The sequence below is a fragment of the Vombatus ursinus genome, unplaced genomic scaffold (genome assembly GCF_900497805.2).
Source record: "Vombatus ursinus unplaced genomic scaffold, bare-nosed wombat genome assembly UNPS02014773.1, whole genome shotgun sequence".
Classification (NCBI taxonomy): domain Eukaryota; kingdom Metazoa; phylum Chordata; class Mammalia; order Diprotodontia; family Vombatidae; genus Vombatus; species Vombatus ursinus.
In genome coordinates this window covers 42,271,529-42,284,416 of record NW_020954551.1, presented here as the reverse complement: position 1 = coordinate 42,284,416, position 12,888 = coordinate 42,271,529, and the positions used below count along the sequence as shown (strand labels likewise).

The 12,888-nt window shown below is 41.6% G+C and overlaps 1 protein-coding gene across 1 annotated transcript in view; it reads right to left on the bottom strand.

Annotated features, from left to right (window-relative positions):
• PODXL2 (podocalyxin like 2) overlaps positions 1-12,104 on the bottom strand; it is a 34,324-nt gene extending 22,220 nt beyond the window's left edge. The window contains exon 1 of the mRNA XM_027863986.1: positions 12,056-12,104. Within this exon, the coding sequence (XP_027719787.1) occupies positions 12,056-12,095 (40 nt within the window). The 5' untranslated portion in view covers positions 12,096-12,104. The remainder of the gene's footprint in view (positions 1-12,055) is intronic.
• Between the last annotated feature and the right edge of the window lie 784 nt (positions 12,105-12,888).

Genomic DNA, 12,888 nt, shown 5'->3' with positions numbered 1-12,888 from the left:
TGGTGACATATGTGAGGATGTAACTTCAAGGTAAGGCAAAGGCAGCCTGGGCCTCCCTAATACACAGCAGGGACTGCCATTCTTCCTGCCTCAAGTCTCTCCCCACTCCAATCCATTCCACATTCAGCTTCCAAAGCAATCTCCCCGAAGCTGTAGATCTGACTTCATAATTTTCCTACTCAATCAACTTCAGCGACTTCCTACTACCTTCAAGATCTAATTTAAAGTCCTTTGGCACTGAAAGCTCTTCACAACCTGACCCCTTGCCATCTTTCCAATCTCTTTACACTCCACTTTCCTCTCTATACTCTCTACAAGCCAGCCATACTGGCCAACTTGCTGCTCCTCATATGCAGCCCTCCATTTTCTGTCTCTATGACTTTGCACTGGCTGTTCCCTGTGCCTGGAATGCTCTCCCTCCTCACCTCCACCTCGCAGAATCCCTGACTTTTTATAAGATTCAGTTCAAGGACCACCTCCTCCATGAGACCTTTCTTCTGCCTGCTGCTAGTGCCATCCCTTTTAAGGTTACCTTCCAACTATGCTATGTTGATCTTGCATTTTCTCATTTATATATGCTATTTCCCCTATTAGAATTAAGTTTTTAGAGGGCAGGCACCATTCTTGCTTTTTCTTTTCATCTCCAACACTAAATACTGGAAATCAGTAAGCACTTAATATATGCTGGTGGGGTAATGGTTCCTTTAGAAGAAAGTCTAATCTTTCCAAGACATATTCTAGTTTTGATTCCTGTCTTACTGTTTCAGTGGTACCTATGAGGTCAAACTTGCATCCTTTGGTTAGGTTCTAGAAATCACCCATACTTCTGCATTTGTATGCAAAAATCTAGGGCTGTCAGCTTTTATTACTGGCTCCTTTCTTGGAGTTTATTGAATATGAATTACTAAATGTTTCTACTGTTATTCTGCCCATATTGTAGCTGCTACTCTCTGGTATTTAGAGTGATACATAGCAAGTTTTTACCTTCTTCCTCCCATTTTAGTTTAACATCCTCTAAATCAGATTCAAAAGACTCCAGAAAAGTATATTTTAACATCACTCACTGAGTGTATTCCATCCCCAGTCAAAAGCCAATCACTCTTCTATTTTAAGCTATAGAGGATTCTAAATTGTGTTCTTAGACCCCCATCTTCTTAACCAGCAGTTTACTTCCCAAATCTGCCTTTCTTTATCAAAGCCCCAACCTTCAACTAGTAACCATGGGGAAAATATCACTTGTGCTCTTTGAGGCCTTCACTTTCTTGCTAAATACTTCATCATTTCAGAAATATGTTCTCAATTTCTTCTTGAAGTACCATTTGTCCCCACCTGAATTTCTGGCAATGAGCAATGGTCACCAGGTTAGACAAGTCTTGGAAAACTCTTCATCATATGCTGGATATGTAAGCTGGGAAGATGGACATCAGTTGTTAATGTCAAGCCAACAAAAAGCTGCCTGAGGATTTCTCACCTAGGAGTCACTAATTACCACTACATATCTCTTTTCCATTTAATCCTTAGTGAGGGATCTCCCTCCAGATGCCATCTGTGGATACATATCATCATTTTTGGAAACACACATCTACTTCCAGGAGTACATTGGTCAATATTTAATGATTGGTTCTCAAAAAAAATGCAGCCATGATACATTTTTAAGCTTGATTTGAATTATTAACATTTTTCCATCATTTTCTTAAGTCTAAACAAACAACAAAGCAATAAATCTAGGCCTGATTCATAGTTTTTGTCAATTTCTGAGTTGTAAGTGCTCATATTGAAAATTTGATAATCTGCTCATAAGGCAGTTTGAGCTGGCTCCAGTACACCTCTGCCATATCCCAGAGGGTCCAGTTCCTCCCTTTGTAGAAATAGCTGCATATGTATAGTTAGTGTCTTCTCTTCCATGCTACGACATCTCTGATCTCATCCTAGCCACTGGAAGAGAAATAAGGGAGGAATGAAAGTTATTTTGGCACCAGGAGCAAAGGTAGACTGCCTTGCCCCTATGTGGGGATTCTCTTTTCCTTCCCCTTTTTCTCATTCTTCCCCACCTCCCACCTTCTAGCTCCCCTGGATATTGTCTTCCCCTGTTATAATGTAAGCTCCCTGAAGGCAGAAATTGTCTTGTTTTGGTACCCTTAGCACTTAGCAGAATACCTGGTAGGGAAATAGGGAAGAGAATAAACACTTATATAGTATGGGCTGGACACTGTGCTAAGCATTTTACAAACATCTCATTTGATCCTCACAATAACCCAGAGTGCTAGGTGCTATTATGATCCCCATTTTATAGTTGAAGAAACTAAGGAAAAACATAAGTGACTTGTCCAGAATCACATAAGTAGTAAGTATCTGAGGCTGGATTTGAACTCGTGTCTTTTCTGTCTCCAGGCTCCATGCTCCACCTACCTGCCTCTCCGGTATGTAATAAGTACTTTATCCATCTCTCTCTGTCTCTGTCTCTCTCTGTTTCTGTCTCTCTCTTTTCCCTCCTTCCATTCCCATCCCCCATCCCTCTCTTCAGTGCTGGTCTTCCTGGGGCTCCCAGGATACTGGATAGATAAATGAGTACTTCCACTACCCCATTCACCTAGATGCCAGGACTGCTTTTTGTAGAACAACTATCATCCAGGGGCAAAGAATCAAGCAAACAGAAGTTAAATCTGGAGCACAATGTTCAATAAAACAGAGGTAAAATCAACCCAATGTTATTCTTCATTATCCTGAGCCAAAATCTGACTCTTTAACTTTTCCCCCCTTGTCTTAGTTCTGCTCTCTGGAGCTACCCAGGACAAGTTACACTCTCTTTTGGGCATTTGGAGACAGTGATCCAAGTTCCTCCAGGCAAATCATCCTGGCTAAATCTCTAGGCTAAATATCAAAGGGAAAAGGTTGCAATAACATATGGGATGATTTTATAGGTCCGACGTATACCTGAGCAGTAAATCCTTGAAAATTGTGTGATGAAAATCTTTAATCTCCATTGCTCTAGGGAAGAGCAATAGGCACATGAGGGGCAGTATGGACAATAAATAGGGAAGTAGGGTATTTATAGTAGAAAGAGTTCTGAATTTAGATTCAAATCCTGGCCCTGTGTCATCTTGGGAAGTCGCTTTACCTCTCTGGGTCTTGGTTTCCTCATCTGTAAAAAAAAATGAGGGATCGGACTAGATGACCTCTAAGGTCTCCTTAACCTCTAAATTATGGTCCTGTTACTATTAATATTACTATGAGAGCTATTACTCCAACAAGAGCTATTCCCCAATATATAAATGGTCAAAGAATAGAAGTTCTCATAAAAAATGCAAGTTATCAACAACCATATAGAAAAACTGTTCTAAGTCACTAATAAGAGAAAAATAAATTAAAACAACTCTGAGGTTCCACTTCAAATAGGCAAAGATGACAAAAAAGGAAAATGACAATTGTTGGAGCAGCTATAGGATGACAGCCACACTAATCCATTGTTGATGGAGCCTTGAATTGGTTGAGCCATTCTGAAAAGTAATTTGGAACAATACTCCAAAAGTCACTAAACTGTGCATACTCTATGACCCAGTTATACCACTTCTAGGCATATTCCCCAAAGAGATCAAAGAAAAAGGAAAAGCACCCATAAGTTTAAAAATTTTATAGCAGCACTTGTTGTTGGCACAAAGGACTAGAAATAAAGTGGGTTCCCATCAAATGGATAATGTCCATCAAATGGGTAACAAATCATATATATGAATGTATTGAAATATTATTAAGAAATTATAAAAGATATAAATTTAGAGAATCCTGGGGAAGTGAAGAGAAAGAGGAGAACAATGAATATAATAGTGTAAAGGAAAACAATATTAAAAGACTTAAAAACTCTCACCAATCAAAACTCTGGAAGAATGATATAAACTATACTTCCCACCTCTTGAGAGATGCATTATAAATGCAGAGTAGGATATGTTTTCATATATGGCCAATGTATAGATTGTTTTTGTTTGTCTATATGTATTTTTTAACAAGGGAAGTCTGTCATTTTTTGGAGGTAATAGAATTGTGAGGGGGACTAAGGGGTTGAAAATGACTCAAGAAAATTAAGAAAAAGACATTAGTGAGACAATTTTAAATGCACAGAAGAGAAAAGAAGAAAATTCAGAAGGGGATGAAGACAAGCAGGGTAGTGTGGATATTACCTTGTTAGATTTGAAATATACTTTTAAAAAGGCAAGCAGTACATAATATTCATAGTTTCAGTCATTCAATATGCATTTATTTAAGAGCATATTGTGTGCTAAGCATTTGGAAGAAAATCAAAAAAGAATAATCAAAAAAATAAATAAGAAAATCAAAAAGAACAGTCTGTGTCCTCAAGGATCTTATACTCTTATACATGGAGAGAAATAGACACATATAAGAAACACATAGAATAGATAGGAGGTAGTCTTAGAAGGAAAGGCTCTAGCAGTTAGAGGATGAGAAGAGGCCTCCTGAGGGAGGTAGCATTTGAAATGAGTTCTGAAGGAAGCCAAGGATTGTAAGAGATGGAGGTGGGGAGAGAGAACAAACATTACAGGCATGAGACAGCTAGTGTAAAGGCACATGGACAAGAGATGGAGTATTATGTGTGAGGGCCTGAGTAGCTGGATCATAGAATTTATGGAGAGTAAAGTGTTAGAACACTGGAAAGGTATAAAGAGGCCAGGTTATAAAGACAAACAAAGGATTTTAAATTTGATCGTGGAGGTAATAGCCACTACAGTTAATGGGGATGGGGAATGGGGTGTGTGTGACAAGGTCATACCTATGCAAAAGGTACTAAAGTATAGGAAAATCCTACTGGCAGTGGAGCAGAAGTGGGTTGGAAGGGGCAGCTAGGTGGCACAGTGGATAGAGCACCGGCCCTGAAGTCAGGAGGACCTGAGTTCAAATTCGGCCTCAGGCCAAACACTTGACACTTACTAGCTGTGTGACCCTGGGCAAGTCACTTAACCCCAACTGCCTAAAAAAAAAAAAAAGAAGAAGAAGAAGAAGTGGATTGGAGGGGAAAGAGACTAGAGGCAGAGAGACCAATTAGAAGACTATTGCAATAGTCTAAACAAGAGATGATGAGGGCCTGAACTAAGTCCTCATCATCTCTTGGTGGAAGTGGGAGTGGAGAGAAAGGGAGGTATAGGAGAGATGTTTTGAAGGCACAAATGACTAATTTTGACAACAGATTGGATATGTATATTGATTGAGAGTGAGGAGTTGAGAATGCCACCACGTTACCAGCCTTGGTAACTAAAAAAGATGGTAATGCCCTCAATAACAATAGGAAGGGAGGGTTTGGATGGAAAATTAATGAGTTCTGTTTTGGATATATTGAATTTGAGATGTCTGCAGGACATCTAATTTGAGGTGATGAAAATGTAGAGCTCAAAAAAGACACTAGGACTGGATAGCCAGATCTATGAATCATCTGCATAGAAACTGAACCCAGGGGAGCTGATGAGATCACTAAATGAGGGCATATAGATAGTTTGGGATGAAAAGAGAAGCCCAGAACAGAGCCTGAGGAGACACAGTCATGGTTAGTGGGCATGACATACACACTTCAGCAAAGGAAGCTGAGAAGGAATTGTCATACCAATTAAGAGGAGAAGAGAATACAATGTCCTGAAAAACCTGGAGAGGAAAGAGCTCCAGGGTTTGGGAACCTGCAGCCTTGAGGCCCTCTAGGTCCTCACGTGTGGCCCTTTGACTGAATCCAAACTTCATAGAACAAATCCCCTTTATAAAAGGTTTGTTTTGTAAAACTTGGACTCAATTAAAAGGCTGCACCCAAGGACCTAGAAGGCCACACGTGGCCTCAAGGCCGCAGGTTCCCCACCCCTGATCTAGGAGGTGATCAAATGTGTCAAATGGTACAGAGAGATTAAGAAATAAGGCTAAGAAAAGGCCATCAGCTTTAGCCAATTAGTAGATTATTGGTAACTTTGGAGAAAGCAGTTTTATTTAAATGATGATGTTGGGAGCCAGACTGAATCGAGCTTAGAAGAGAGTAAGAGGAGAAGTAGAAGCATTAAGTAGAGAGATTACTAATAATGAGAAAAATTCAAATCAAAACAACTTGAGATTCTACCTTATATCCAGCAAATTGGCAAAGATGACAATGGAAATAATCAGTGTTGGATGGGTTGCAGAACACAGCTGTTGTTGAAAGGCCATAAAATGATCCAACCATTCGAGAATGCAATTTAGAATTGTGCCAAAAAGTGACTAAAATTACCCTTTTAACTAAGATATCCTATTGTTAAGTATGTATATATATAATTATATTTGTTATATAATTAATATTATATATTATGTAATTATTACATACATGATTTATAATAGAATATAAAATTATTTCTATATAAACATCAAATATATCTCTCTATAAATATATGAAATACATATTTTGTATACTATATAAGGTTATAATACATAATAATATATATTAGATATATTTCACATATTTATAGAGAAATTACACACATAGACACACAGAGACACACACACATTTATATATAGTCAAAGATAGAAAGAAATATTCCATAAACACCAAAATATTCATAGTAGCATATTTTGGGGACTATTGTGGCTAGCAAATTGTGACACATGAATGCAATACAATATTATTAATACTACAAAAAACAACGAAAGCAGAAAATTCAGAGAAGCACAAGAAGACAAATAAATTGAAAGAAAACTAAATAAGACAAGTCAGGAAAACAACATACACAATGCCCACAAACATGTAAATGGAAAAATAACAAAACTGTCAACGGCTACCTGCTTGCCTACAGAATAAAGTCCAAACGCCTTGATCTGTTTAATTCTCTGAACAATCTTTCCCCAACCTACCTTTTACCAGTTTCATCTTCCCACTACTCTTCTAAACAAATCCTTCTGTCCAGTAAAATAGGACTATTTCACATGCCCCAAATGCATGCCATACTTTCCTGCTTATATACCTTGGCTCATGTTATTCCTGCTTCCTTGAATGTCTTTTTCCTCCTATATCCACCTAGGGAAAACCTGAAGTCTGACATGGGCTGGCTCTGATTAAGACTAATATCCTGGTTGTCTGGATCTAAAACCAAAATGAAATGATACTCTTGTAATCCATCTAACAGTTAGCAAAAAAGAAATTTACTTAGCCATGGCAGGAGAAGGCAGTCAGAGCAAGGGACAGAGTTCATCTAGGATAAAGCATTGGTTCAATTGGACACAGCTTCCCAGTGTGGTTCATGGTGACAGTCCATAGTCATAAGCCAGAGAAAGGACCTCTAGCCCTTCATGTCCTGGATGCTTTATACTCAGGTCACCCTCAGTGGCTCAAGCTTTTATTCAATGAGTCAATTATATCTTGAAGGCAGTTTTTACACCTTCTAAGGCAAACTAGGCAAACTTGCAGGGAGGGGGTCAAGATAGGGGAATTAACTACTACACATTCCAGGTACATTTCTGAAAGGTACCTGCCTCCTCCAAGAAATCTTCCTTAGTAATCCCAAAGTATTTTGATATAACTATTTTTTTTCGAATTTAGGATACTATAAATTGCATTAGTTGTTTTCATACAAATCATATTTCTCCCATTGGGTTGTAAACTTATTTTTTTATATTCCTCAATGCCTAGCATAGGGCCTAGCACACAGTAGACATTCAATAAATGTTTGTGAAATGACTGAATGGATAGGAAGAGTCATTCATTTTCCCTATCTTTCTAGGAAGTCTGGTTGGACATTTGGCAAAATATCTTTTTTTGCAATATCCTGGCTGAAAAAAGAAAAAGGTGTGAATTGAGTGATCCTTCATTTGCTGGGTTTGGAATTGATTCAATGACCAGACCCAAAGATATTAATGGATTGAGGTCAAACTGAAGGGCTATTTCTAGTGCAAGGACACAGCACTATATTCTTGGCACTATTCAATTTAATATTTTTTATCAATGACTTCGGTGAAAGTATAGATGGTATGCTCATTCATTGTGTAGATGAGAGAAAAAATAACATGTTGGATGATAGAAATAGGATCTAGAAAGCTTCTGACAGGCTGATATAAATTTCATTTAATAAAATTAAAAGGAAAAACATAAAAGTCTCATACTTAGGTTAAAAAACAACTGTACATTTCACATACAATCTTCTTTTTTTTTGCTCTACTATGTGGAGGAAATGATCTTTTCTTTGGTGTTTATGAAGTTTAGACTAAAAATAAAGGCAATTGTTTAAAATGTAACTGTATAGGTATATAGCATGGGAGGAAGATGTTAGACAATATTTCAGTCAAAAGGACCTGGAGGCTTTAGTGAACTGCAAGTTCATTATTGGTCAATAGTGTGAGGTTGTGGCCAAAAAAAAAAAAAAGGAAAGGAAAAGAAACTCTTAACAATCTTAGGCTACATGAATAGAAATGTCTAGAGCAAGAAGTTTATATTTCCATTGTAATTTTCCTTGGTCAGATGACATAGGAAGTATGCATTCAGTTCTGGATAACACATTTAAAGAAAGATATTGATAAACTGTGACACAGTATGAAGTGGGTGACTAGAATAGTAAAGAAACTAGAAGCCATGAAACAAGAAGATATTGAAGAAATTGAGGATTTTTAACCTGAAAAAGATAAAACCAGGGGGCAACATGATATATAGCTATCTTCAATATTTGAAAGGTCTACATGGGAAAAAGGATTAGATTTGTTTTGCTTGGTCCTAGAAAGCAGAATGAGAAGCAGTGAAAGAAAATTCAGCTAAATATGAGTACAAATCTTCCTAACCATTAGAACTACCCAAAGGTGGAACAGACTGCCTCAATAGGCACTAGATTTGCCATCTCTGGAAGTGGTCATGTGGAAACTGAACCACCATTGGTGAGGGATACTCTATTTCAGTCACGTGTTGGACTCAATAACCTCTGAGGTCCTTTTCAACTCTAAAAAGTCCATTATTTTTATGATCATTGAGTCCTGTATAGAGCATTCAGGACAGAATGTCCAACTGAAGGACTTGTGGGCACTATTCTCTGTTCCATTCTTGACTCAGGTGGAGGCTCAGGCCAGTCACTTCCTTCTCCTTGACCCAGTTCCTTCACCTGTAAAGTAAGGAGAGTCAGTTTCTCTGCAACACATCTCTCTTTCCTGCCCTGCTTTCTTTCCTATCTCTTTTGGATGAGTTGAAATAACCAGGGGCTTTGACCGACTTGAATGAAATGATGTGTGTGTGTGTGTGTGTGCGTGTAAGAGAATCTGTTTTCCTGGTTTTTCATCTCTAGGTTTTAGCTGATGTTCTCCAGGAAGCATCCCATTTTCTTTGGTTATTTTGCTTCTATGATGAGTATTTTGCCTTTATATAGACCTTGATATTTTCAAAGACCTTGACAGTACATAATTATTTAGGTAATTAGATGAGAGTCCTTTCTCTTCAAATACATCTACAAAAAGATTACACCAAAATAGTAGCACAGACCTAACCATTCTAAGTATAATTACTTTCACACTTAACAATTAATCTGCCTTAATGAAGGCCACACCCAACTTCATATTTCAGGATTTCACTCTGAATGGTTGGTTTTCTTTACCCCTAAGCACTTTAAATTTTTTGTTACTTTACGATGCTTGACAAATAGAGTGAGTAGAGTAAAAGAAGCTATCACAAAGCACATTGGTACAAGGGAAAGAACACTGACTCTAGAGTCAGAGGGCCTGGGGTCAAATTCTGCCTCTGATACTTGATGTGACCTTGTGCAAGTAAGGGTGAACTAGATGGACTGTGGGGTCCCTTCTAGATCTTTGGTCATACTATGATCCCATACAGATTTCTTTAAGGTAACAGCCCCAAAGAGTGGAATATCTAACTGATCATCCCACACAGAAAAGGGAAGGAGGTATGTCACCTAGCAATTGCCCAGCTCATTCCCAAATTCCAAATTCTGTCTCAGTAGTCAGCTCCTGGCTCCAGCAGTCAGCTCAGAAAGAGAGCTATCTTGTTTTGTTTTTGTTTTTCTGTAAGTGCTTCTGAAATCCAGTTCATTTTAAGCACCTTTTTGGTAGACACACAGAGACAAATAGATCAATTCCCTTAGGAGGTCCCCACTTGGGGGTGCAAAATAGGGCAGTGAAAGAACACTACCACTAAGTCAGGACGATAGGATCCCAAGACAAAACAGGGAATGAGTTATTCTACTCTGCTTTACATTTCTCTGCAAAGCCTTGATTGGTTAAGCTAGGGGACAGTCTGCAGTCAGTACAGGGATATAAAGAGGACCTGAGCGGTATGTACCTTAAAATAATTATTCAGCATCACTTATGACATACAAAAGCTCACATTTATACCCTTGTATGACAACTATGCCAGACTGTACAACAGTGTCTGCTCACAGACAGAATCATACCTTCCTAATTGTTCTGGTAGCAGCTACACAAGATCCAACAGTATCTGTAACACAAACACATGCACATATACAGCTTTCACCCCTGTGTAGTAATCATATAGGAACTATTCCTCAGTGGATGAGATAATGTGATGTAACAAAAACAATAATAGATTGAGTTAGAAAACCTGAGATCTAATCCCAGCTCAAATACTAACCAGCCATGTGACCATAAACAAGATATTTAGCCTGTCTACGCCTTCGTTTTCTCATCTGTAAAACTGAGATACCTCAGGAGCTGTCCTGAGGAGCAAATGAGATAATATATGTGAACACACTTTGAAAATTGTAAAGCATCACATGAATGTAAGGCCAAGGTGGTGGTACATATCATACACAAACACTCACTGCCACATAATTCTTTACATTTGTATGGCTACTGAATGTGAATTCAATCAATAGTTATTCAATTCAATTCAATCAGTAGTTATTAAGCACCTACCATTCACACCTACTATGTACAAGCTACTATGTTACACACCCCTCTCCCTTCTCTTTTGTGTAAAAGCCACAGAACTGGCTGTTACTCTATCATGCATTCACCCCATATCCTTGAGTGGCTGCTGTACCAGGAGCTGTCCAGCAGAATCTGTCTGTTTCTCACGTAAGATCACACCCCAGGTGTCACCGGGTCAAAGCCACTAGGGAGTGTGTATGACATGCATCATATCTCCGAAGCATGTCTGTGTCTCTCACATACACACACATACCCCACGCCCTTGAGCAGTGGCCCCACACACCAAGCTGTAATTTAGTAATCACGCATATCCTAAGTTAGGGCAAACGGGAGCTGTCCAGCAGCGTCTGTCACACACACCTTGTATGAAGCCATATAAGCGTTATCCAGAAGCGTGTCAGTCACACAAACATGCTTATGAACACCTCTCCCTGGTGGGGGCCATATGGGAGCAGAGACACATACACACCCCCTGCGCGAAGCCTCACAGGCGCTGTCCAGCAGCTCGACTGACCGCTTCTACCTCCCTGCCCCCACCAACTGTGCACGTATACCCCATGTGAGACAACCCAAGAACCAGCACGGCAGGGTTTGTGGCGTGCACCCTCGCACACCCGTGGGTGAGGCCACCCGGGAGCTGTCCAGCAGCGTCTCACACACACACACACACACACACACATACACTGAACAGTAGTGTGTCGCACAAACACACCCCCCTGTAAACCAGTATCTCACACACACACATCGTACAGCAGCGTCTCCCTCTCTCACACCCACCCACCCACCATAGAGCAGTGTGTTACACAAACACACACCCCGTAAACCAGTGTCTGTCACACGCACGCGCGTACACACACACACACACACACCCCGTATGTCACACACAGAGGCAGGCTCTATCCAGCAGCGTGTCACATACATACACACTCCGTATAGCAGTGTCTGTCTCTCACACACACATCCACACTCGCGCGCGCACACACACACACACACATGCATGCATGCATACACACACACACACACACACACACACACACACACACACCCACACCCGGGCGCTGTCCATCAGCACTATGTCTGTCACCGACCCTCCCCCTCTCACTTTCCCCTCCCCCCTTCTCCTCCTTAGGCCTCCCAGACATCATGCCCGTAGGCCCCGGACACTCACCCCAGGCCAGCAGGAGGGCGGCGCGCAGTAGCGGGCCCATGGTGCAGCCTCGCTCGGCTCCCACAGACGCCCCGGGCGTCCTCCTGCCGCCGCAGCCGCAGCAACCCCGGAGCTTCGCCTCGGGCGTAACCGAGCGCGGAGGGCGGGGCCGGCCGGGCGAGCGCAATAAGGCCGCTGAGCAGTCACTCACACTGGACCCCGCCCCTTCTCTCCTTCCCTCTCTCTTTCGCCGGGCCTCGTGCCTCACGCCTCGACCGGAAGGAAGCGGGTACAGAAGGAATCGACCCCCTTCCGCCCCAACCCCGCCCTTTTCTGTCGGGACGAACCAATCAGGCGCTGAGGCTGCTCTCACGTGCCTCGCGTCTCTAAGGGCCCTAACCTCCTTAACGGCTCTAGAGGTCTTCCCTCGCGCCCTCCTTGCCACTTCGTCGGGTAGCGCCCTGCTGGGGCAGGTGAAGAAGGAGGTGGAACCTGGGGAGGGGCAGAGGAGCCGCAGGCCAAGCGGGCCTCGCCTGAAGGGTTCAGGGGCCAGGCACACACCCAGCCTCGGGATGGTTAACTCGGTCGAGGAACGAGGCCTTGCTTGGCCACGGTTGTGCTGGGAGGCATCGGGCCCGGGCCCGAGACCTGGTCCCTCTAGTCTCGCTGCTGTAGCACGGAGGCGAGGCCGACCTCGTCCACAGCCGTGTGTCCAGGGCTGGAACATTCCAACCAGCAGGCCCCGGGGCCCCTAGGGCCAACCCGCACCGAGCAAGGGCCTCCGAACACATCCCTGGGGGGGGGGGGGGGGTGCTTCATTCAGCCTTTATTCGAAGTCTCCGCAGGAATGGAGG